The sequence below is a fragment of the Macaca fascicularis genome, chromosome 4, assembly GCF_037993035.2.
Source record: "Macaca fascicularis isolate 582-1 chromosome 4, T2T-MFA8v1.1".
In the NCBI taxonomy this organism is placed as follows: Eukaryota; Metazoa; Chordata; class Mammalia; order Primates; family Cercopithecidae; genus Macaca; species Macaca fascicularis.
The window spans coordinates 129,340,669-129,366,172 of record NC_088378.1 but is presented as its reverse complement, the minus strand read 5'-3'; the positions used below and the strand labels follow the sequence as shown (position 1 = coordinate 129,366,172).

Here is a 25,504-nt window from a genome sequence, read left to right as displayed (position 1 = left end):
GGGAGGCAGGAGAATTGCTTGAACCCGGGAGGCAGAGGTTGCAGTGAGCCGAGATCACACCATTGCACTCCAGCCTGGACAACAGAGCGAGAATCCGTCTCAGAAAAACAAAACAAAACAAAACAAAAAAATAAATAAATAAAAAGAAAAAAAGGGTGGAATATTTAGATGACAATGTAGATCTGAATCTGAATGCACGTGCATGCATTCACTCTGGGAAGGTTTGGTGTTGGCCAAAACGTGAAAGAGGGTGGGTGGTTCTGCAGAAAATCCTCATTTCTTGAGAAGAAATCCATATTTTTTCAGAAGAGCCTGCACAAGTCCCTCATACTTCCCCTCCTTGGTGACATATGGTGCTCCATGGCTCCCCACAGATCTGCGACTCATTGCTCATTGCAAATAATCTATCCCTGGTCTAACCTAAATCCCTCTTACTGCAGTGACACCTAATACCAGTTGGGAAGTGGGACAGTCTGTTACAGGTGGGCCCCATCCGCATCTTTGCACATCTCAACTTTAAGAATACCCAACTCAGGCTGGGCGCAGTGGCTCACGCCTGTAATCCCAGCACTTTGGGAGGCTGAGGTGGGCGAATCACAAGGTCAGGAGATCGAGACCATCCTGGCTAACACGGTGAAACCCCGTCTCTACTAAAAGACAAAAAAATTAGCCAGGCGTGGTCACGGGTGCCTGTGGTCCCAGCTGCTCTGGAGGCTGAGGCAGGAGAATGGTGTGAACCTGGGAGGCAGAGCTTGCAGTGAGCCAAGATCGCGCCACTGCACTCCAGCTTGGGCTACAGAGCGAGAATCCGTCTCAGAAAAACAAAACAAAACAAAACAAAACAACAGCAACGAAAAACCCAACTCGGAGATCTATCTCTACCTGTCCAAGGCAGGTTTTCTTGGTTCTGTCCCTGAATTACAGCTACCTGGTTGCTGCAGGAACCTGGGGAGACGCAGAGGCTAGAGCAGTTGTGACCAGTTTTTCAAAGATGCTCTTTCTTCTGGGCTTTGAGTCTTCACTTCAGCTGGGTGTGGGGGAGGTGTGGGGAGTAAATGAAAATTCAGGAGAGGAAGCCAGGCATGGTGGCTTAACGCCTGTAATCCCAGAACTTTGGGATGGGTGCTGAGGTGGGTGGATCACTTGAGCACAGAAATTTGTGACCAGCCTGCCCAACTTGGTAAAACCCTGTCTTTACAAAAAAAATAGAAAAATTAGCTGGCCTTGGTGGTGTGCACCTGTGGTCCCAGCTACTCAGGAGGCTGAGGTGGGAGGATCGCTTGAGCCTGGGAGGCGGAGGTTGCAATGAGCCAAGATTGCGCCACTGCACTCCAGCCTGGATAACAGAGCCAGATTCTGTCTCCAATAAATAAATACATAAATACATTCAGGAGTGGGAGAGAGAAAATGAGGGGAAAAATAAGTAAAATACCAAGTCAGAGAGTGCCCCACTGGGCGGATGAGGGGGTGCATTTTGCTCATGTCCTGTCCACCACTTGGACCTCCCCAGACAAGGAAGTCAGCCAGGGACTGAGCAACAGACATGGAAGGAAGGTAGAGGTAGAAGTCGTTCTGTCTGAACGTTGGTTCAGACAGAAAGAAAAAGGGAGTTGACATTTCTGCTCCTTTGGCTGGCTGCCTGTCGGGAAATCCTGAAGGTCAGAGTTGGGAAGGTGTCTGCATGTAATTAGGACATCCCTCAATGTCATTCACATACCTTCTTCATAATTTGGGGCATATGTGTGTCCCACCTGGATACACACACACACACACACACACACACACACACACACACACACATATATATATATATATATATATATTTTGAGATGGAGTTTCACTCTTCTTGCCCAAGCTGGAGTGCAATGGGGCGATCTTGGCTCACCGCTACCTCCGCCTCAAGGGTTCAAGCGATTTTCCTGCCTCAGCCTCCCAAGTAGCTGGGATTAGAGGCGCATGCCACCACACCTGGCTCATTTTGTAGCTTTAGTAGAGACGGGGTTTCACCAAGTTGGTCAGGCTGGTCTCAAACTCCTGACCTCAGGTGATCCGCCCACCTCGTCCTCCCAAAGTGCTGGGATTATAGGCATGAGCCACCCCACCTGGCCCGCTTGCTTTGCTTTGCTTTTCTCTTTCTTTCTTTCTTTCTTTCTGTCTTTCCCTCCCTCCCTCCCTCCCTTCCTTCCTTTTCTCTTTCTCTTTCTTTTTTTTTTTTTTTTTTTTTTGATGGAATTTCATACTTGTGACCCAGGCTGGAGTGCAATAGCGCGATTTTGGCTCACTGCAACCTCCAACTCCTGGGTTCAAGTGATTTTCCTGCCTCGGCCTCACGAGTAGCTGGGATTACAGGCACCTGCCGCCGCGCCCAGCTAATTTTTTTTTTTTTTTTTTTTTTGTATTTTTAGTAGAGACGGGGTTTCACCACGTTGGTCAGGCTGGTCTTGAACTCCTCACCTCAGGTGATCCACCCACCTCGGCCTCCCAAAGTCCTGGGATTACAGGTGTGAGCTGCTGTGCCTGGCCAATGTTTTTCTAATCAATTATTTTTTTACCAAATTGGTGTCTAAAGGAAATTTTATATGAATATCATATGAAATAGCACGCTATGAAGTCGCAGGTTGAATAGGTTAGTTTTATTTTTTATACACCAACATAACAACCTATCTATTCAAGATAAAGCAAATGTTTTTCCAGGTCTCACTTCAAACTGTCTTATAAGAGTAACAGTGACCCAGGACGCTGGTTTTCAGTTTGCTTTTTTCAGAGGTGCCTCCAGTTCCAGAGGGTACTCAGACCCCCTTTCAACCAGAGAGACTCCCTTTTAATCTAGTTTCTATACTGGAGTTACACATAAGAGTTTATATAACAAAAAAAAAATTCCACATCTAAAAATATAATAATCCAAAACTGCTTGCCTAGTCCGACCTGCTCACCGTGCCCCTGAGACATAACTGAGGTTAGGGAGGAGAAGTGGCTGTCTTGGGTCACACAGCCATTAGAAGCAAAGTCCGGCCCATGAACCCCAGTCAGCAGGCCCCCAATTCTCGCCAGAGATAGACAGAAGTTTTCTCCATCCTTTAAAGAGAAACATTCAGCTTATGGCTGGGAGTTGTGGAAGGTCCATAGTGGGGGATGTGGATGGAAAGGGAGGATTGTTGGGGGAATGGTGGGTTGGCAGCACGGGGTCCAGGAGCAGCGCCCAGGCAGAGCTGAAACAGCCCCTTTAAGCACAGCCGACCCTTCCAAAGGCAGAAAGACCACAGCCTGCAGCGTATTTGCTACCATTTTTCCTGTTGCCACCACTGGTGAGGATGCCTTGGGGAGAAGGAGGCCAGGGTCCTCCCCATTAACGCCCCTCAGCATCCTGGAAGTTAAAGAATTATCGCCGCCCCCTGCTTCCCAACACTCCTGCCTTTTCATCAGTCTCAACACCCTACCACCCCTGCCTCCTACCAGTCTTTGTGTTCTCATTTCTGATTTGGTCTGTGGGACCCTCACCCCTCAGTTGGCTCCTGCTTCCAACTGAGAACACCTAGAAACCGTGGGAGCCCCACAACCACCAAGCCAAGGCATAGTTCTCCCGGGAACAGCTGAACGGGAAAAGTAACCCAGTTCCCTTCACCATCCCAGGGAATCCTCCAAAATGGACTATGCCCTGTTGGCCACTTCAGACCCAGCAGCCTGTCCCCATCCCCACTCAGCCCTGCACAGGGGGTGCCAGGAAGTCCACACCAGGGGACGAGTGGGCATGAGCAGGCTGAGCCAGGTACCCTTCCACTACCCTGGAAACCTGGGTGAGCCTGGAGTCATGCAGGGGACCCAGACCCCTCAGAACATGGCACTTTTCCGTCTCTGTTGAGCGAGCCAGCTGCTGGGATTCATGTCCATCTGCAGCATCTTCATCACCCATTTGTCCCGACGGGCACCTTCAACAAACTCGTTCAGAGACAGCTGGCCTGAGCAAGGGGGAGGAGAGGCGGTCATGCAGAAGAAGGGGAGACCTGAGTCTGGGGGCAGGAGGGGAGACCTCACTCCCAGGATGCGCCTACACCTCTTATGCCAACTATCCTGCAGTCTCAGGCCCCAAGTTTGAGGCTTGTCAGGTGTCTGAATCTCCAGGAGTCTCCTGCCACCTTTAAGGGGCTTTCTAGGCTGGGTGCGGTGGCTCACGTCTGTAATCCCAGCACTCTAGGAGGCCGAGACGGTTGGATCATGAAGTCAGGAGATAGAGACCATCCTGGCTAACACGGTGAAACCCCGTCTCTACTAAAAATACAAATAAATTAGCTGAGCGTGGTGGCGGGCGCCTGTAGTCCCAGCTACTGGGGAGGCTGAGGCAGGAGAATAGCGTGAACCTGGGAGGCGGAGCTTGCAGTGAGCCAAGATCGCACCACTGCACTTCAGCCTGGGCGACAGAGCGAGACTCCATCTCAAAAAAAAAAAAAAAAAAAAAAAAAAAAAAAAAAAAGGTGGAGGGGGCTTTCTTTGCAGATGAATTGATTTTTTGCACACGGTCCCACGGAAATGCTGGGTGGAGCTGAGAGATCTGGAGGGCTCGTGTGTGTATTCCAAGCCAGCTCTCACCCCACACAGTCTTGGGGCTGGGCACTGGGCTACAGGGAGGAGAGCCCAAGCAGCCTGAATGGAGGCCTACCCTATGCCTGCTCTTTTTTTTTTTTTTTTGAGACGGAGTCTCGCTGTGTCTCCCAGGCTGGAGTGCAGTGGCCTGATCTCGGCTCACTGCAAGCTCCGCCTCCCGGGTTCACGCCATTCTCCCGCCTCAGCCTCCCAAGTAGCTGGGACTACAGGCGCCCGCCACCACGCCCGGCTAGTTTTTTGTATTTTTAGTAGAGACGGGGTTTCACCATGTTAGCCAGGATAGTCTCGATCTCCTGACCTCGTGATCCACCCGCCTCGGCCTCCCAAAGTGCTGGGATTACAGGCTTCAGCCACCGCGCCCGGCCATATGCCTGCTCTTAAACACATTATCCCATTCATTCCTCTCAACCACTATTATTATCCCCATTTTCCAGATGAGGAAATTGAGACCAGGACGAGAAACTCAATGTATCACTCCCTGCCTGACTCCAAAGTTCCAATTCTTTCTATTCTGCATACTTGGCCTCCATCGGCAACTCCTATAAGACTTTTAGTCGCTCCTACAAACACGTGCTCATGAGTCCCTTTGTTAGTTCATGTCATCTTCTCCACAGCCTTCTCATAGATGAGGACCCCAGGGTTGGAAGGTGGAGGGTCTTGCCCAAGGATGTGAGGCCAGAAAGTGGCGGTGATGCAGAGTGGGCAGCACCCCCTACACATCTCTGCCCCTCTTACCATCTCCATTCTCATCCACCAGGAGGAAGATCCTGTCTACGACCTCCTCGGGCGTGAGCAGTTGGCCTTGCTCAGTTTGTAGCTCTCGCCGGCAGGCTTTCTTCAGCTGGTAAATTCCCTGCCAAAGAAAACTCAGTTGCATTGATGGGAGACCTTGCAAGCTCACCCTCACCCCCGTGACCCATATCCCTCAGCGCCACTTCCCCAGTGCTGGCTTCCCAGGCTGTGCGTCTTAGGATCACGTAATCTGGATCCAGATCAAAACTGACCTGTCCTAAGGCGGTGCTCTCAGAATCCCACTGGCCTAATTCCAGCTGAGTTCCCGGCCTCACACCCCACCTGACCCCAACACCATTTGCATTTCCACTGTGAGCCGCAAAGCCCAAATCCAAAACCTCTAATGAGGGAGGTTTAAGTCACCATGAGTCTAAATCGCATTCTACACAGGAAGAAATAGAGATGCAGAGAAGAAAATTCAGTGTATCTATATATGCGTGTGTCTGTACATGTGTAAAACAGAAAGATGGGGATACACATGTTCCCTCCTCATGGACGGGAGGGAAAAACCCAGGTTTCTCCTTTTCCCTGTTTCCTCTCCTGGTGAAACTATGTTTGTGAAAGCATCATGTAGGCCAGGCGCTGTGGCTCACGCCTGTAACCCCAGCACTTTGAGAGGCCAAGGCAGGCCATCATTTGAGGTCAGGAGTTCAAGACCAGCCTGGCCAACATGGTGAAATCCTGTCTCTACTAAAAATACAAAAACTAGCCGGGCACAGTGGTGGGCACCTGTAATCCCAGCTACTCAGGAGGCTGAGGCAGGAGAATTGCTTGAACCCAGGAGGTAGAGGTTGCAGTAAGCTGAGATTGTGCCACTGAACTCCAGCCTGGGCAACAAAATGAGACTCTGTCTCAAAAAAAAAGAAAAAGAAAGCACTATGTAAATGCGGAAGAGATGGACACATATGACGGTTTTCCTTAGCTCCCAGGCTGGCGCTCCCTGAGGACAGAAGCTGTGTCTTATGCACCTCTACGGCCTCACTGCCCAGCCCAGTGCCCAGCACAAAGTAGGCCTCATCGACGTGTCTTGGGAGACTGAGGGGTTAAATCCAGCTCCAGCACTTTCTAGGTAGACTAATTTGGGCAGATTACAGAATCTCTATGAAGCAACTTCTTGCTCTGTGAAATATGGCTAACGATGGTCTGGCTAACGCAGGGAACACGCCAGAGTCTAGAATGCACTAGGCACTTCTTTTCTTCCTTAATCATTCTTGCTAATAGAGAGTGATTGTTAGTCTTTTAAAAGAAATAACTTCTGATCTTGACTTTTTCTCATGCATTTGTGTTTTCTATTTTATTGATTTCTGCTGTTTATTTTCTTTCTTCTACTATTTTTGGATTTAATTTTATTTATTGATTTGTTTATTTTGAGATGGAGTCTTGCTCTGTTGCCCAGGCTGGAGTGCAGTGGCGCCATCTCGGCTCACTGCAAGCTCCACCTCCCAGGTTCAAGCGATTCTCCTGCCTCAGCCTTCGCAGTAGCTGGAACTACAGGCACCTGCCACCACGCCCGGCTAGTTTTTTGTACTTTTAGTAGAGACTGGGTTTCACCATGTTAGCCAGAATGGTCTCGATCTCATGACCTTGTGATCTTCCCGCCTTGGCCTCCCAGGGTGCTGGTATTACAGGTGTGAGCCACCACTGCTCCCGGACAAGGGTTTATTTTACCTTTTTTTTTTAGACAGGTTTTCACTCTGTTGCTCAGGCTGGAGTGCAGTGGCACAATCACAGCTCATTGTAGCCTCGACCTCCCAGGCTCAGGCAATCCTCCCACCTCAGCGTTTGGAGTAGCTGGGACCAGGTGCATACCACCATGCCCAGTTAATTTTTTTTTGTATTTTTTGTAGACATGGGGTCTTACTATGTTGCCCAGGCTGATCTTGAACTCCTGGGCTCAAGTGATCCACTCACCTCAGCCTCCTAAAGTGCTGGGATTACATGTGTGAGTCCCTCCACCTGGCCTTAATTTACTCTTCATTTTTTCTAATTTCCTGAGATGGCCTCTTAGATCATTGATTTTCTAATATATAAAGTCTTATTTTCTAATATAGTATGCATTTTCTAATTGTTTCCTAATATATATTTTCTTTTTTTTTTTAGACAGGGTCTTACTTTGTTGCCCCAGCTAGAACGCAGTGGCATGATCATAGCTTACTGCAGCCTCCAACTCCTGGCTCAAGCAATCCTCCCAGCTCAGTCTCCTAAGTAGCTAGGACTACAGGCATGTACCTCCAAGCCTGGATAATTTTTAAACTTTTTGTAGAGATGGGGTCTCACTTTGTTTTCCAGGTTGGTCTTGAACTCCTGGGCTCAAGCAATCCTCCCACCTCAGCCTCCCAAAGTACTGAGATTACAGGAATGAGCCACTGCATCCAGCCTCTATTTCCTAATGTATGCATTTTAAGTCTTATTTTCTAATATGTACATTTTTTTTTTTTTTTTTTGAGATGGAATCTCGCTCTGTCGCCCAGGCTGGAGTGCAGTGGCACGATATCGGCTCACTGCAAGCTCCACCTCCCGGGTTCACGCCATTCTCCCGCCTCAGCCTCCGAGTAGCTGGGACTACAGGCGCCCGCCACCACGCCCGGCTAATTTTTTGTATTTTTAGTAGAGATGGGGTTTCATCATGTTAGCCAGGATGGTCTCGATCTCCTGACCTCGTGATCCACCCGCCTCGGCCTCCCAAAGTGCTGGGATTACAGGCTTGAGCCACCGCGCCCGGCTATACATTTTAAATCTATAAATTTTTCTGCAGGTTCAGCTTTAGCTGCATTCCACAAGTTGTAGTATATCATGCTTGCGTTATTTTTCAATTTAAGACACGTGTGTGTGTGTGAGAGAGAGAGAGAGAGAGAGAGAGAGAGAGAGAGAGAGAGAGAGAGAAAGGGAAAGTATTTCTTTGATCCACGGAGTATGTGGAAGTCTACTGCCTAATTTCCAAACAGATGGGGATTTTCTAATAATCTTTTTGTGATTGATTTCTAGCTTAATTCCACTAGAAAGTACACACTTAGAACGAGAACACAGGAAACACGCTCAGAATGATTTCAAGGCCTCTTCTTCAGTCCCCGCTGGCCACTTGCAGCCAACCCTCAGAGCTCCAGCCGTGCTCAAGTGCCCAGGCTGCTGGCCCATGGGCAGAGACACTAACCTCCACAATGTTGAGTAGCTCCAGGCGGTCGATGCAGCCATTGCCGTCCTTATCATAAATCTTGAAGGTCCACTTCAGCTTGTGCTCCAGGGTGCCTCTCAGCACGAGATTCAGGGCTGCCACGTACTCCAGGAAGTCAATGGTGTTGTCCTGCATTAGATGTGGATGCTGCTGAGGGCACAGCCCACCTCCCCAGATCATATGCCATTCATCCCTGCAAACACAGGGCTTCTCCTCCTCATTTTAATCCATGTGGCCTCTGCATCTTTTTTTTTTTTTTTTTTGAGACGGAGTCTCGCTCTGTCGCCCAGGGTGGAGTGCAATGGCCGGATCTCAGCTCACTGCAAGCTCCGCCTCCCGGGTTTACGCCATTCTCCTGCCTCAGCCTCCCGAGTAGCTGGGACTACATTAGCTGGGACTACACGCGCCTGCCACCTCGCCCGGCTAGTTTTTTTTTGTATTTTTAGTAGAGACGGGGTTTCACCATGTTAGCCAGGATGGTCTTGATCTCCTGACCTCGTGATCTGCCCGTCTCGGCCTCCCAAAGTGCTGGGATTACAGGCTTGAGCCACCGCGCCTGGCCGGCCTCTACATCTTTGCTCAAGCCTTTCTCCACCCTTGGGGTAGAGAACATTCTATTATCTATCTATCTGTCTATTTATCTATCTATATCTATCATCTGTATCACATTATCTCTCTCTCTCTCTCTCTCTCTCTCTATCAATCATCTGTCTATTTATTTTTAGAAACAGGGTCTCACTACATTACCCAGGCTGGCCTCAAACTCTTGGGCTCAAGTGATCCTCCCTTCTTGGCCTCCCAAAATGTTTGGATTATAGGCATGAGCCACCACACCCAGCCTAGAGAACATTCTCTCTTCTCATTTTCTATGATCACCCAAGCCTACCCATCCTTCAAGGCTGAGCTCAACGGTCTCCTCCTCCAGGAAGCCTTCGTTCTCTGATCTATTCAGCCATAGTGCTCTCTCCCTCCCCATTCTAACATCCTCAGCATCTACTGCTTATTCTACACAGCTTGAGACTTTCTCTGGCATTGTCACTTAACTGTTTCCTAAATATGTCTCGTTCTCTAACCACATTATATGCTCCTGGGGAAAAGAGAGGGGTTGACATTGCTTGGGTTTCTCCTCCGTGCCTAGCACAGTGCCACTTACGGCCAGAGTTGGAAGCCAATAGATATTCATGAATCAATTAGTCAATGATGGACTTGATCTGAATTTGGGACTAAGACAGTTTTGAAGGAGATTAGAAAGCAGAGCCCATGTTGAAATTTTCCTCTGCATTCTCATTCACCCCAGGTCAGAGAGAGGCAGACGGGCAGTGTCTCCAGCCCTACCCACTTCTAAGTTCCCGCGTACATTACACCGAACAACAGGCCTGTGACTCCAGCCCATCCAGGAAGGGTGGGGGAGCACAGAGCTCAGATGCTAACTGGGCAGAGAAAGGGAGAGAGGCACAGTCTACTTCTAAGGTGACTCTCACCAAGAAACAACAGAAACTTCTTGTAACAGAAATGCGGCAGCAATAACGATTTCTAAAGCCGTAAACAAGAAAGAGGATATATTCTTGCTTTCTTCTCCAAATGTGTTTGGGGTGACAGGCTGCTGCTGCTGCTGCTGGTGGTGGCTGCAGTGGGTTAGCTGTGCCAGTGTCTCACTTACAGGTGCTCACTTATTCCAGGGTTGGGACCTCCACTCTCCAAACAAAAAAATCTGAGCCATCAGATCCCCCAGGAGTGCCTGTCATTCACATGACTTTGTTATCAGAAATGACACCAATGGCCCAGAGCAGAGCACTTCTGTCCCACTGGGTCAGGACACTCAGGAGCCCCAGCCCCAGATCAAGGGGTGCCTGGGTGAATAAGGTTTGAGCAACAGGAGAAATGGCAGAAAATGAGGGAAACAGCAAGAAGCCTAAGGAAAAGCTAAGAAGAAAACAAAACGAGCTTACCTTAGTACCTGAAGTGTTCTATTCATATCTTTTATATAATTCCTATAAATATATGGTCTCTGTACTCCCCGTCATATACTTACCTAATTGAGGTCAGATTATATTTATAATTTTGTTTCCTTCATTTTCATGTAACATTTTCTCATGTCTTTAAAAATTATTTAAAATGTCAACTTCCATTTTTTTTTTTGGTGGGGAGGCGGTACTGAACGTTCCCTTTGTTGAACATATTTCTAATATTTTCCATTACACAATGAACATTTTTTTCGCATGTATACCTTTTCTTACATCTCTGGTATTTTTTTTTTTTAGGGTAGACACTTGGCAGTGGTTGTCAGTTCTTTAAAAGGCTATTTTCTTGAGTCGTTGTTATTTATTAAGCTTACCACAAAGCAAACTTGCGTTTCTTATTTAATGAGGCTAAGTTATTATCCCCATTTTATGGATGAGGAGTCTGGGACCCAGAGGTTCCCAGGCCACCCAGCCAGCAAGTGGCAGAGCTTTTCCAGGCACACATCTCCTCCAGTTCATCAAGTCGGAAAAACTTGCAGTCTCCACTTAAGATCTATTTCTGTCCAGCAAATGAGCTTAGTGCTTGGGGATGCCAAGAGAAGGAAAACAAAAACAAAAAACCTGAAACCACCACAAATCCCCACGCTCTAGATCTCCAGTCTTCCTCATTCTTTGTCCCAAAACTTCTGTTCCTACAACATCCTCTCAACATGATTCAGTTTCCATGACTCCTTGCCTTATATGAGACATAGTCCAGAGTGATCTCTAGACAAGTGATCTCATCTGAGAGGTTACTGGAAACTCCAGGACCATTTCTGGGAAACTTCCAGCTGGGACTAATCTCATCTGCTGTGCATGGGACCTTGTCAGCTCCAATTACCCACAGAGGCCTGAGAGTGATGGAAATGGCTCTGTCTACTCAGGAATAGGATGGGCGTGTCACCGGCTCTGTGGGATTATCTGCCCTGTTTCTCCTTGAATTGGCCACATTTGTGCACAGCCCTGACCCCAATGCATCTTATACAAGAATCCCAAATGACATTTGATCTTGACCCTCCCCTTTCTTCCATTCTAGGCGGTCATAGGGCAACCACCAGAGTTGCAAGGGAGAGTGGCGGAGATGAGGTGTTCCTACCCCTTTGTCTCCACCAAACCAGTTTCCATCACCTCAGATTTTCACATGTGAACCAGATCCATAAACTCTTTTGATTTGATTTGCTTTAGAAATCTCAGACCGATTGTTCAGAAATGACACTCCTCGATATAAAGGGGAATGGAGTCAGGTGTAGGTTTGGAGACAAAGACTAAGTGGGAAAGAAGACTCAGTCCCTGAGAGAGGAACTTACAAACACGTTCTAGGGAGGCTCTTCCTTACAGTGGAACGCCAACTAGTAAATAGAGAAGGGGTGGTGGGGTTAGAAAATTATCAACAGATGCCAAAGCCAGTAGAAAATTTGACTGAACAATAGGATATTTACTTAGTCTTAAGGTATATCCCTACGAGATGCTTATTAATTACAAAGAAAAAAAATAGTAACTTTACAGTGTTGAAACATGGCAGATACCACCTTAACCAAGTGATCAAAGTTAACTGTACCAGTGACGGGACAAACTGACATCTTATGCCTGATGATATGATGCACCGAGGACACAACAGCACATCAGTGGCAATTCTGCCAATTCAGGCAAACACCAATTGTGGGGTGTCCTACCACATAATTCAGCCAGGTATGGAGGTGCGCAGTCTTCAAAAATGTCACAGCCAAATAAAAAAGAAAAGCTGAGATTAAAGGTTCCAAGTTAAAGAAGACTAAGGAGGATACAACAAGGAAATGCAATGTGTGATCACACCACCACCACCACCACCAACAACAACAACAAACAAACAAAGAAAAAGGAAGGCCGGGGTGCAGTGGCTCATGCCTGTAATCCCAACACTTTGGGAGACTGAGGCTGGCGGATCATGAAGTCAAGAGATGGAGACCATCCTGGCTAACATGGTGAAACCCCCTCTCTACTAAAAATACAAAAATTAGCTGGGCATGGTGGCACTCGCCTGTAGTTCCAGCTCCTGGGGAGGCTGAGGCAGGAGAATCGCTTGAACCTGGGAGGTGGAGGTTGCAGTGAGCTGAGATCACACCCCTGCACTCTATCTCAAAAAAAAAAAAAGAAAAGAAAAGAAAAAGGAAAAAAGAAAGAAAGCTGACCAGGTGCAGTGGCTCATGCCTGTAATCCCAGCACTCTGGGAGGCCGAGGTGGGCGGATCACTTCAGGTCAGGAGTTCGACACCAGCCTGGTTAACATGGTGAAATCCTGTTTCTACTAAAAATACAAAAATTAGCCAGGCATGGGGGTGCGCACCTATAATCCTACCTACTCGGGAGGATGAGGCACGAGAATCGCTTGAATCCGGGAGGTGGAGATTGCAGTGAGCTGAGATCGTGCCACTGGACTTCAGCCTGGGCAACATGGCAAGACTCTGTCTCTGCCAAAATAAATAAGTAAATAATACAAAAATTAGCAGGCATGGTGGTGCACATCTGTAATCCCAGCTACTTGAGAGGTTGAGGTGGGAGGATCCCTTGAGCCTTGGAAATCAGAGGCTGCAAAGAGCTGAGATCATGCCACTGTACTATAGCCTGGGTGACAGAGTGAGACCCTGTCTCAAAAACCAAAAAGAAAAAGAAAATACACACTGAACTACTTAGGGATAAATAGGCATGATATCTGTAACTTTCTCTTAAAAAAAGTATATGTATATATTCTGTATATGTATAAATTATGTATCATGTATATGTATATATACTTATAGGATACATTATATATATGTATGTATACAGAGAGAGGCAGAATGATAAAGTAAATGAGATAAAATGTAAATAACTGGGGAAATTTGGATAAATTGCATATGGGAGTTACTTGTATCATTCTTGTAACTTTTCTGTAAATTTAGAATCATAGCAAAATTAAGAAATTATCCAAAAAGGAAAAAACATTGATGAACATGATATGCCGATTTATAAGAAGAGATGAGGCATAAGGAGTACAACAATATGCCTAGGGGCTTAATCAGCCCTTTTCGATCTTGAATCATGATTGTATTGATTTTTAGATGAATCTGGGGAAGATTGATGGACTTAAATGAGTCTTATTATTTATGACCTGATATATTTGTTTACTTTTCTTAAGACATTTTAAAAAATCATCAATTATTTTAAAAACTCATCTTCTCTCTTTAAAAAATCTGCCTTCTAAGCAGGAGCACTTAAGACCTTGGGCAAATGGATTCATTTCCTTTTGCCCAGCTTTCTCATCGTTTAATCTGGAATAACAAAAGTCTGCCCCTCCCACCCAGGGTTGCTGCTGACTCAGAGGAGACCGAGGAGAGGGGGAGTGCTAAGAAGCCCAAAACTGGCTCTGTGCCCTGTGGGGTGGTCGATGGGGTTCATCTCTGAGGAGGTTCTGTTGAATTGAAGATGCTGACCTCACCATCCTGTCCTGGGACAGGCACTGTGGGGATGTGCACTGACTGGTACCAGCGGCAGGATGAGACCTGAAGTGGCATTCCCAGTGATTCAGCTTAGAAAGCTAAATTCTCCACGCACTGAGAAGTGGAGTACTGATGCTTTCTCCAGATTAAATAGGTATTTGAGGCAAATCCAGTGGTTTGCAGGATTGCCAGGGCACTGAACTAGATAACCTTAAATAATCAAGGGGTTTTTAAACTGAATTGAAATTTAAAATTCAATCCCCAGGTGCATTTACAAGATGTGTTATCTTCTTAGCAACTGGTGACATTGGGGGGCTTAGAGAAACTCTGGTCTGAATGATTTCATGAAACCTTCCTGGACTTTAAGAGCTGAAAGGGGCTTTTGCAGTCATCCTCCCAGTCTCCCAATCCATGCAGGAGCCTCCTCCAGCATTCTTGACAGGGAGAATCTGACCAGTCTCAGTTCGAAGAACCCCAACAAGAGGGAGCTCATAGCCCATGCTAAGATACCTCATCCCATTTGGAACATCTCTTTGGCTCCTAGTGTTTAGAGTGACAGGGTCTCTGGCAGATGTGAAAACCCAGTCATTGGCTGCAGAGTCTTGGCCAAAAGTACACAAAGAGAGGACCTGGACTGTCTGCCAGTCCCCCTTCAGCTCTCAAGAAGAGGACACAGGGAGCATCAGCCGACAGCTGAGAGATAGAAGGAGGGAAGGAGAGACAGATAAGATGGAAAGGGACAAAAGAGAAGAGACAGAAGGGTTTGGGGAGTGGTACAGAAAAGGTAACGAGAGATGGAGTGGAAAGAAGAGTAAAGAAAGAGCCGGAGTGGGGAACTGGGAGCGCTCCCTGAGGACACTCGTGGAGGAAGGCGCCAGGTGGACTGGCCACCATTCCTTCCCTTCAGGGTGCCTTACCCCATTCTTGTCGAAGGCTCGGAACATGCCCTCTACGTACTGGGAGGCCTCCTCATCGTCTGTGACCTTGAAGAAGCGTTTAAACTCATGCATAAAGAGTGTGCCGCTGGGGCACTCCATCACGAACTTCTTGTACCACTCCTGGAGCTCTGCCACATCTATCTCGCCAGCTGCCTCTGCCTCCTCCCAGCTAAACTCCTGCCCCATGCTGGCCCTGAGGAGCGTCAGGGAGCAAGGGTCTGTGTCTCCTCCCTGGCTTCTGCTGATGGATCTCTCCAGCTAGGGCCCTCTTCCTCCCTTTCCAGGAGGCCTGATCAGCCTCTCCATCATCTCCTGGGTGACTGAACATGATCGTCAGTGCAGGGGGCAGGTGGCAAGGGAGGTGGGCCCAGGTCAGCTAAGCCGTCCTAAGACTATTAGATTCCCCGGGCAGCCAGGCGCAGTGACTCATGCCTGTAATCCCAGCACTTTGGGAGGCTAAGGTGGGTGGATCACGAGATCAGGAGTTCGAGACCAGCCTGGCCAACATGGTGAAACCCTGTCTCTACTAAAAATACTAAAAAATTAGCTGGGCGTGGTGGCAGGCACCTGTAATCCCAGCTACTCAGGAGGCTGAGGCAGCAGAATCGCTCGAACCCAGGAGGCGGAGGTTACAGTGAGCCGAGATTGCGCCACTGCACTCCAGCCTGGGGGACAGAGTAAGACTCCATCTCAAAAAAAAAAAAAGGAGATTCCCCTGGAAGTTCTGACCTCCAGTCTAAGCTCCTCCAGTCTCACCCCCTCCCTTAGCCTTATTAACAAAGCAACCAAGCTGTCCCAGGCAGACTCTGAAGAGGTAGAAGGGGAAGAAATTGAGAGGTAAGCAGAGGGACGCAGAGTGAAGAAAGAGTCGGGGTGCCAGGCTGGGATCCTCCCATCTCACTCACTCCATGTCTCTTTAGCTGGGCCCCACATTGCTCCAGGGAGGCCCATCTTGGAGACAGGAGACTCAAGCCCAGAGAGGAAGTGACATCAAGTCCTAATCTGTAAAACAGAATCCGCTGGTGATGAGACTCGCCCCTCAGATGGTCTAGTGAAAAGAGGCAGAATCGATGATGGGAAGGGCTCTAGGTGAGCAACTCTCTTTCCAGGCTAACTCAGTTCCTGACACAGGATCTGAAGCTCCTTTCCAGATCACACCTTTGATCTTGGGAGCTTTTCACTTTCTGATTAAAAATACAAATACCTCCCTCCAACCCTTCACCCAAGACCTAGGGGTAGTGCTTTTTTCACATTTCCTCCAAAATACTAACATGTGAGAAGGATCTGGGAGCATGGCCTAAAATATCTTTGAAGGCTCTTACTTTTACATTAAAGGCCATGTAAATTTGCTTTTGAACAATTACATATTCATGCTTATTTTAATGTAACATAAAAATGACACCTCCAAGAAATCAAAAGACCTGGGACACACGTTTTTCTTTTTTTTTGCTTTTTTAAAAAAATATATATATTTTTTGAGACAGGGTCTTACTCTGTCGCCCAGGCTGGAGTGCAGTGACGTGATCTTGGCTCACTGCAAGCTCCACCTCCACGTTCAAGTGATTCTCATGCCTCAGCCTCCCGAGCAGCTGGGATTACAGGTGCCCACCACAACACCCAGGGTTTTTAAAAATTTTTTCTTTTTTTTATTATACTTTAAGTTCTAGGGTACATGTGCATAACATGCAGGTTTGTTACATAGGTATACATGTGCCATGTCGGTTTGTTGCACTCAACGCCCAGCTAATTTTTGTATTTTTAGTAGAGACGGGGTTTCACCATGTTGGCCAGGCTGGTCTGAAACTCTTGACCTCAAGTGATCCACCCGCCTTGGTCTCCCAAAGTGCTGGGATTATAGGCGTGAGCCACTGCGCCCAGCGACACTCATTTTTCTAGAAGACTTCAGAGGCAGCATTTCCAGTGAATCTGTCCTTAACCTACCCGTCCCTCACTGGGTGTTCAGCCTGAATTGTTTTGCACATCTCCAGGCCTGATCTCCTCTCTCACTGTTCTCTGCCTCCAGACGTCACTGAGCTCTGAAAGCTCTTTTAACTTTCTTGCTATTCCTGAAGGAGAAATGTGATTTCTTCTGTCATCCTTTCAAGTGGTGGTGGGTTTTTCTCCCCCACACACCTCAAGGTCTAGATAACAGGGCTAGTGTCCTCCTCTCTTCTCACTCTTGCCTCCAAATGGTCTTTTATTGTTTTTTCCCTAGAAAAGGCCAGTCCCTTTGAAGCCACATCTGACTCCTTGCCACTATTTACTTCCCTCCTTGCTGTAATTCACTGTTGACTTCCCTGCTTGTCTCAAAGCATCATGTCAGTCATTTCATTGACTCTGACATCCAAGTGGATAAACAGCCCATCCCACACACTGGCCTCAAAGGTCCTTGATCTCTCTTTTTTTTTGAGACAGAGCTTTTGCTCTTTTCACCCAGGCTGGAGTACAATGGCGTGACCTCGGCTCATTGCAACCTCCGCCTCCTGGGTTCAAGCGATTCTCCTGCCTCAGCCTTCCTAGTAACTGGGATTACAGGTACGCGCCACCACGCCTGGCCAATTTTTGTATTTTTAGTAGAGACGGGGTTTCACCATGTTGACCAGGCTGGTCTCGAACTCCTGACCTCAGATGATCTGCTTGCCTTGGTCTCCCAAAGTGCTGGGATTACAGGCATGAGCCACTGCGCCCAGCCCCAGTGAGAGTATGTGTGGGGGTCGCACTACCCTCTTACTCTCTAATTGCTGGCAACCTGGCATGGTCCCACATGTGTGAGTCACCGTGTTTGGCCTGGTCCTTGGTCTTTTAGTTCCAAAGAGCTTTTCTTCCACCTTACCTAGGACTTTCATTCACTTGTGGTCCCTGAGCCACAAGTGCAGCATCTGGGAGCTTGTTAGAAATGCAAAGTCTTAGGCCTCACCTCAGACCTACTGAATCAGGAACTGTGGGTTGGGGCCAGGAGTCTGTGTTTTAACAAGCCCCTCCAGGTGCTTCCAATGCATACTGAAGTTTGAGGATCACCACCCTAGGCCTTGCTGTCACCAATCTCTACTACCTCTGAAACATTCAAATGCTGCCTTCTCTTATCAGCACCCCACCCCTTCCATCTGTTACTCTAATACCTTCACTCCAATAATTCACTAATCTCATTGTGACTTCCAACCTGCTGATCCGTTTTTAACATCTGTCATCTTGCTCATCTCCTCACTCTCCTCCTTATCCTCATTCCATGGCCCAGCATTCTGTCCATTTTGACTTTTGTTCTCCTAATGCCTCACTTGGCCTGGCCCTGGTTAAGGCTGTACGCTAACTATGCAGTAACACCTTGCCTACAGTGGGGAGCCTGGACATCGCTGGGGGACATCACAAATCATGCTGGCTGCACACACTTCAGATCATGTCAGACAATCGTACTACATATTCTTCCCGCCGAATTCCCTCTCCCCCTCTCTGAGATGACTATTCCATAGCGCTTCCTGCCCTCAAACCTTCCACTCACTCCCACACTGTCACGCACTTCACAGAGACAGACGAGGCAGTGACTCATCTTCCCACCAGTGTTTACCAACTTCTCTGTATCTGTGCCCATGTCCTCTGCCCCCTTCCAGTCTCAGTGGAAGCAGCGTGCCCTTCCCCTTGTCCCCGTCAATACTGCTACTTGTTTCCTAGATCCCATCTCTCTTTACCTACTCGAAAGCTTCATTCCCGCAGTTACTCCCTTTCTCTTCTGCAGCCTCCACTCATCCCTCTCTAATGGCATTCTCGTCGGCATTCAGATGTGCTGTAATATTGCCTTTATTAAAACAAGACAAAAATCCCTCCTCGACCCCACATTCAGGGCTACATTATGACGTTCATGGGCCCCACGTTTTTGCCTTCATGGGTCATAATATAAATATTGAAAAAATATTAAATAAATAAATATTAATAATTATCACTGGTATAAAAAGGAACATAATCTAGACTGGGTGTTTCTTTTTAATTATGATTTTATTTTATTATTATTATTATTTTGAGACAGAGTCTTGCTCTGTCACCCAGGCTGGAGTGCAATGGCACGATCTCGGCTCACTGCAACCTCTGCCCTGCCGGGTTCAAGTGATTCTCCTGCCTCAGCCTCCCAAGTAGCTGGGATTACAGGTGTGCACCACCACGCCCAGATAATTTTCTATTTTTAGTAGAGACAGGGTTTCACCATGTTGGTCAGGCTGGTCTTGAACTCCTGACCTCAAGTGATCCATCCACTTTGGCCTCCCAAAGTGCTGGGATTACAGGCATGAGCCACCGCTCCTGGCTCTGATTTTATTTTAATTAACTAATGTATTTATCCTGAGATAGGGTCTCTGTCGCCCAGGCTGGAGTGTACTGGTGCTATCAGGGCTCACTATAGCCGCGACCTCCTGGGCTCAAGCAATCCTCCCGCCTCAGCCTCCTGAGTATCTAGGACTGCAGTTGTGTGCCACCATGCTTGGTTAGTTTTTTGATATTTAGTAGAGACAAGGTCTCACTATGTTTCCCAGTCTTGAACTCCTGGGTTCAAGTGACCCTCTTGCCTTGGCCTCCCAAGTGCTGGGATCATAGGCATGAGCCACCATGCTTGGCCTTTATTCTGGTTTTAAAAGAAATTTAAAATATTGGGCCCTAGGCACTGTGCCTACTGGGTAAGCTGACCTGTCCACATTCCCCCCAAGCTACTGTCCTAAATTTTGCTCCCTTTACAACAAAACCCCTTGTGGCAGATGTATTTTCAGAAAATGGCAGGACAATGGTTCTGGCTTCACTCATTCCTCCCATCAAAGAGAGGAATCTATTATATTTTTCTTCAACCTGGAGGAAACTTTCTCGCTGCCTTGTTGAAGATAACTGCAGAAATGACACAATGTGACTTCCAGGGCTAGGTCATCAAAAGTGATAGGTTTCCACCAGGCTTTCTCAGAACTTGCCCTTGGAACCCAGCCACCATGTTGTGAGGAAGCCCAGAGCACATGCAGGGGTTCTGGCTGAAAGCCAGTCTCAACCACCGGACATGGCTGAATGAGCCTTCAGATGACTCCAGCCCCAGTTTTGAGCTACCCCAGCTGATACCACATGGAGCAGACGCTATCCCTGCAGAGTCACTGTTTTAAGCTACTAAGTATTGTGTTTTTTGAGGTAGCAATAGATAACTGGGACATTCTCAAACCTATTTTGCATTCTCTCTCTTTTTTTTTTTTTTTTTGAGACGGAGTCTCGCTCTGTCGCCCAGGCTGGAGTGCAGTGGCCGGGTCTCAGCTCACTGCAAGCTCCGCCTCCCGGGTTCCCGCCATTCTCCTGCCTCAGCCTCCGGAGTAGCTGGGACTACAGGCGCCCGCCACCTCGCCCGGCTAGTTTTTTGTATTTTTAGTAGAGACAGGGTTTCACCATGTTAGCCAGGATGGTCTCGATCTCCTGACCTTGTGATCCGCCCGTCTCGGCCTCCCAAAGTGCTAGGATTACAGGCTTGAGCCACCGCGCCCGGCCCTCTCTTTTTTTTTTAATCTCTTATTCTCTCCTCAAGTTACTCCAACTGGATGTTCATCCCCATCACTTCACAGAAATGGCTTTTATTGTGGTCACAAATTACCTACTTTTTTTACCTAACCTGCCGCAGATTCATTACAGTTCACCAAACTGAATTCTTTCTCCAAACACTCCAGGTTTCAGGGACCCACCCTCCTCTGATTTCCCTCCAACCTCACTCATTGCTCATTTCCTTTGCTAGCACCTCTTGCTTTTAACCAAATCTCTAAAAGCTGGGAGCTTTCCAGGCTTGTCTTCAGTACTCTTCCCTTGTTTACCCACACTCTCTCCCTAGATGATCTCACTCATTCCCATGCCATTACACACCATTTACAGGCCAGCAGCTTCCAAATTTGTATCTTCAGCTTGGACCTCTCCCAGGAACTCCGGATGCATGTATTCAACTGCCTACTGGACATCTATACTCAGATTGCAAACTTAGCAAGGCCAAAACCAAATTACTGATTTCCTTCCCAAGTCCCACCTTATCTCTTCTCCACCTCAGTCATGGCACTGCCATTTATGCTTAGGCAAAAACCCAGGAGTTATACTTGAATGCTCTTTCCTCTAGATTTCACTTCAATCTACTAGTAGGTCATTTAATCAGCTCTTCCTGCAAACTATATTCTAAATTAAACCACTTCTCCTCACTTCCATTCCCGACATTCTCGCCCAGACCAGCATCATCTCATCTGGTCCACCACAGCAGATCCCTAACTGGTCTCCCTGCCCTCTCTTGTCACCCCTCTTTTACCCAGCAGCCACAGTAGCATACAGCAGATCCTGCCACTCTCCTGCTCAAAACCCTCCTTTAGCTTTCCATTTGCTGAGAATAAAATCCACACTCCTCCCCATGCCTATGATGCGTTACATCATCTAGCCCCTGCCTACTTCTGTCTTCATGGTCTTCTACACTGCAAACACACCGAACTCCTTATAGAATCAGTGTGTCTTTGCATGTATTTATGGTTCCTCCTACTTGGACTGCTTTTCCTCCAGATTTTTTTTTGTTTTGTTTTTTGAGACGGAGTCTCGCTCTGTCGCCCAGGCTGGAGTGCAGTGGCGCGATCTCGGCTCACTGCAAGCTCCGCCTCCTGGGTTTACGCCATTCTCCTGCCTCAGCCTCCTGAGTAGCTGGGACTACAGGCGCCCGCCACCGCGCCCGGCTAATTTTTTGTATTTTTAGTAGAGACGGGGTTTCACCGTGGTCTCGATCTCCTGACCTTGTGATCCGCCCGCCTCGGCCTCCCAAAGTGCTGGGATTACAGGCGTGAGCCACCGCGCCTGGCCATCTCCAGATTTTTTTTTTGAGACAGGAGTCTCGCTCTTGTTGCCCAGGCTGGAGTGCAATGGCATGACTTCGGCTCACTGCAACCTCCGCCTCCCGCGTTCAAGTGATTCTCCTGCCTCAGCCTCCTAAGTAGCTGGGATTACAGGCACCTGTCACCACGCCCGGCTAGTTTTTTATATTTTCAGTAGAGATGGGGTTTCATCATGTTGGCCAGGCTGGTCTCGAACTCCTGACATCAGGTGATCCACCCATCTCAGCCTCCCAAAGTGCTGGGATTACAGGCATGAGCCACTGTGCCCGGCTTCTTCCTCCAGATGTTAACACCACTGCCTCCTTCTCAGCGTTCTCCTCTCCTCAGAGAGAACTTTCCCAACTCCCCCTCAGGTAGCCACTCAAGTAATTCTGATATTATTCCATTTTATTTTCTTCACAGTACTTAACTGCATTTGAAACTATCTTATTTTTTTCTCTACTTATCTCTCTCTCTCACTAGAGTCTACGATCTTTGAGGAGAGGGACTTCACCACATACATTCCAGAATTCCCAGCGTTTAGAACAGTGCTTGGCATGTACAGGAAACTCAAATACTTGTTGAGTAACTGAGCAAGGTCCTTGGCACATGGTCAATGCTGAATTAATGTGAGCTATTACTCCTTCATTTTTCAAGGCAATTCCTCTTTGACTCTGTTTAGTGTCTAGATTAGCAGGTATTTGTTGAGATAAAAATGATAATGGGATTTTAGAACTGGAAGAGGCCTTGAAGATTATGTAGCCCATTAATTTCCAATTACCCATCTCAACACACCTTAAGATAACACATGCCCATCAGCAGCCATGGCTCTGTAACAGCAGCATCTCAACTGGCTTGGTGTGAAGGTGGTATTATTCCCATCCATCTCTATTTTTTTTTTTTTTTTTTCTTGAGACAGAGTCTCGCTCTGTCGCCCAGGCTGGAGTGCCATGGCCGGATCTCAGCTCACTGCAAGCTCCGCCTCCCGGGTTCCCGCCATTCTCCTGCCTCAGCCTCCCGAGTAGCTGGGACTACAGGCGCCCGCCACCTTGCCCGGCTAGTTTTTTGTATTTTTTAGTAGAGACGGGGTTTCACCGGGTTAGCCAGGATGGTCTCGATCTCCTGACCTCGTGATCCGCCCGTCTCGGGCTCCCATAGTGCTGGGATTACAGGCTTGAGCTACCGCGCCCGGCCCTTTCTCTTTTTTTTTAAGACAGGGAGACTGGGTCTCCCTCTGTCACCCAGGCTGGAGTGCAGTGGCGCACTCTCGGCTCACTGCAACCTCCATCTCCTGGGTTCAAGCAATTCTTGTGCCTCAGCCTCCTGAGCACCTGGAACGACAAGCAAGCACAACCACGCCCAACCAGTTTTTATATTTTTCGTGGAGATGCGGTTTTGCCATGTTGGCCAGGCTCCGTCCTATTTAAGCAACATTGAAGATTGATTAACGGACAGTATCTCTGCCCAAGTTAAGAAATTTTATGAGTGAAATATAACCTGATTTAGCCTCTGGCTGAGGAATTTAAGGTTCAATTGGCTTTTCATGTGGGTCAGTTGCCCATGACCTGCCCTATAAATAAATGTCGCTGAGCTACTGAGTTATAAATATATCATTTTAAAGAGGATTAAAAATCTGGCTGGGCGCGGCAGCTCACGCCAGTAATCCCAGCACTTTGGGAGGCTGAGGTGGGTGGATCACTTGAGGTCAGGAGTTTGAGACCAGCTTGGCCAACACGTCAAAACCCCATCTCTACTAAAAATATAAAAATTAGCTGGGCGTGGTGGCAGGTACCTATAATCCCAGCTACTCAGGAGGCTGAGGCATGAGAATCGCCTGAACCTGGAAGGCAGAGGTTGCAGTGAGCCGAGATTGTGCCACTGCATTTCAGCCTGGGGAACAGAGTGAGACCCTGTCTCCAAAAATAAATAAATAAATAAATGAAAATAAAAATAAAATAAATAAAATAAAGAGGATTAAGAATCCATAGAGAGAAATGAGAGCTTGAAGTAACAATAGAAAGGATTTAAGGAGGGCAGGGTTAGGAATTGAGCAGGGGATTTGGAAAGAGAGCCCTGGGGATTGCAGGCAGTCAGCCATAAGCCTGGCTCCAGGGGCAAAGAAATGCTTAAAAGCGACAAACCCATGTCTTCTGAGCCCTAGTCAGGCTGGACCTGAAGCCTCACTGTGAATCATCTCCATCCGAGTGTTCTTGTGACTGAGTTGGATTCCCCTTGCTGACGCCTAAACTCTTGTGTTGCCCCCTCCCTCAGGACCAGTCTCAGCAGTGGGACCACCTAAATCTTGCTTCTTGCCTTTATTCATTAATTTTTCCTCTCAGTCAATTGCTTTAGAGCAACCGTATCCAGTTGGAGGCCCGCGGGCTGCATGCGGCCCAGGACAGCTTTGAATGCAGCCCAACACAAATTCGTAAACTTTTTTTTTTTTTTTTGAGACGGAGTCTCGCTCTGCCACCCAGGCTGGAGTGCAGTGGCCGGATCTCAGCTCACTGCAAGCTCTGCCTCCCGGGTTTTCGCCATTCTCCTGCCTCAGCCTCCCGAGTAGCTGGGACTAGAGGCGCCCGCCACCTTGCCCGGCTATTTTTTTGTATTTTTTTAGTAGAGATGGGGTTTCACTGTGGTAGCCAGGATGGTCTCGATCTCCTGACCTCGTGATCCGCCCGTCTCGGCCTCCCAAAGTGCTGGGATTACAGGCTTGAGCCACCGCGCCCGGCCAACTTTCTTAAAACATTATGAGATTTTCTTTCATGATTTTTTTTTAAAAATTAGCTATTGTTAGTGTTAGTGTATTTTGTGTGGCCCAAGACAATTCTTTCAATGTGGCCCAGGGAGGCCAAAATATTAGACACCCCTGCTTTAGATGAAATGAGTACATTTTGGTAATGTGAGAGATGAACAAAGCTGGAATTTAGCTTTGAATATTCTGCATAAATTTAGTATGTGGATATTTGAGTACCTCATAGCCTGCTTACAAATTAGGTTCTAGGGCTGACCCTGTCACTAACAGCTTTATCTGTAAGCTGAAAGGGTGACTGAGTGGGCAAATAACAACTCTCTAAGCCTTGGTTTTCTGTCCTGTAAAATGAGGACAACGGTAAGTACTTTAGTGTGTTAATAAACATCAAAGGATTTTTGGTTTGTGGCTGGGTGCTGTGGCTTATGCCTATAATCCCAGCACTTTGGGAGGCTGAGGCTGGCAGATTGCTTGAGCTTACAAGTTTGAGATCAGCCTGCAACATGACAAAACCCTGTTTCTCCAAAAAAAAAAAAAAAAAAAAAGAGAAAAGAAAAGAAAAATTAGCTGAGTGTGGTGGTACGTGCCTGTAGTCCCAGCTACTCAGGAGGCTGAGGTAGGAGGATCACTTAAGCCCAGGAGGCAGAGGTTGCAGTGAGCCAAGATTGTCACTGCACTCCAGACTGGGTGATAGAGCCAGACCTGTCTGAAAAACAACTCTAAGGGCCAGGTGCAGTGGCTCATACCTGTAATCCCAGCACTTTGGGAGAACAAGGTGGGCGAATCACGAGTCAGGAGATGGAGACCATCCTGGCTAACACAGTGAAACCCCATCTCTAATAAAAATACAAAAAATCAGCCAGGCATGGTGGCAGGTGCCTGTAGTTCCAGCTACTCGGGAGGCTGAGGCAGGAGAATGGAGTGAACCCAGGAGGCAGAGCTTGCAGTGAGCTGAGATCGCGCC

The 25,504-nt window shown here is 47.7% G+C and overlaps 1 protein-coding gene across 1 annotated transcript; it reads right to left on the bottom strand.

Moving 5' to 3' along the window:
* Positions 1-2,618: 2,618 nt before the first annotated feature.
* Positions 2,619-15,274, bottom strand: GUCA1B (guanylate cyclase activator 1B). The gene is made up of 4 exons (XM_005553005.4): positions 14,932-15,274; positions 8,543-8,692; positions 5,335-5,452; positions 2,619-3,956 (listed from the first exon to the last, which is right to left on the bottom strand). Exons 1-4 carry the CDS (start codon positions 15,136-15,138, stop codon positions 3,829-3,831), a joined length of 603 nt encoding a protein of 200 aa, XP_005553062.1. The 5' UTR covers positions 15,139-15,274; the 3' UTR covers positions 2,619-3,828.
* Positions 15,275-25,504: the final 10,230 nt, after the last annotated feature.

What these genes read in the sequence shown, in the direction of transcription:
- GUCA1B (XM_005553005.4), bottom strand. Translation starts at nt 15,138, where the DNA reads ATGGGGCAGGAGTTTAGCTGGGAGGAGGCAGAGGCAGCTGGCGAGATA. An exon ending in AGCTACTCAACATTGTGGAG is followed by an intron (nt 5,453 to 8,542) that starts GTTAGTGTCTCT and finishes TTTCTTTGGCAG; the next exon opens with GGAATTTACCAGCTGAAGAA. An exon ending in GGTGGATGAGAATGGAGATG is followed by an intron (nt 3,957 to 5,334) that starts GTAAGAGGGGCA and finishes CCCCTTGCTCAG; the next exon opens with GCCAGCTGTCTCTGAACGAG.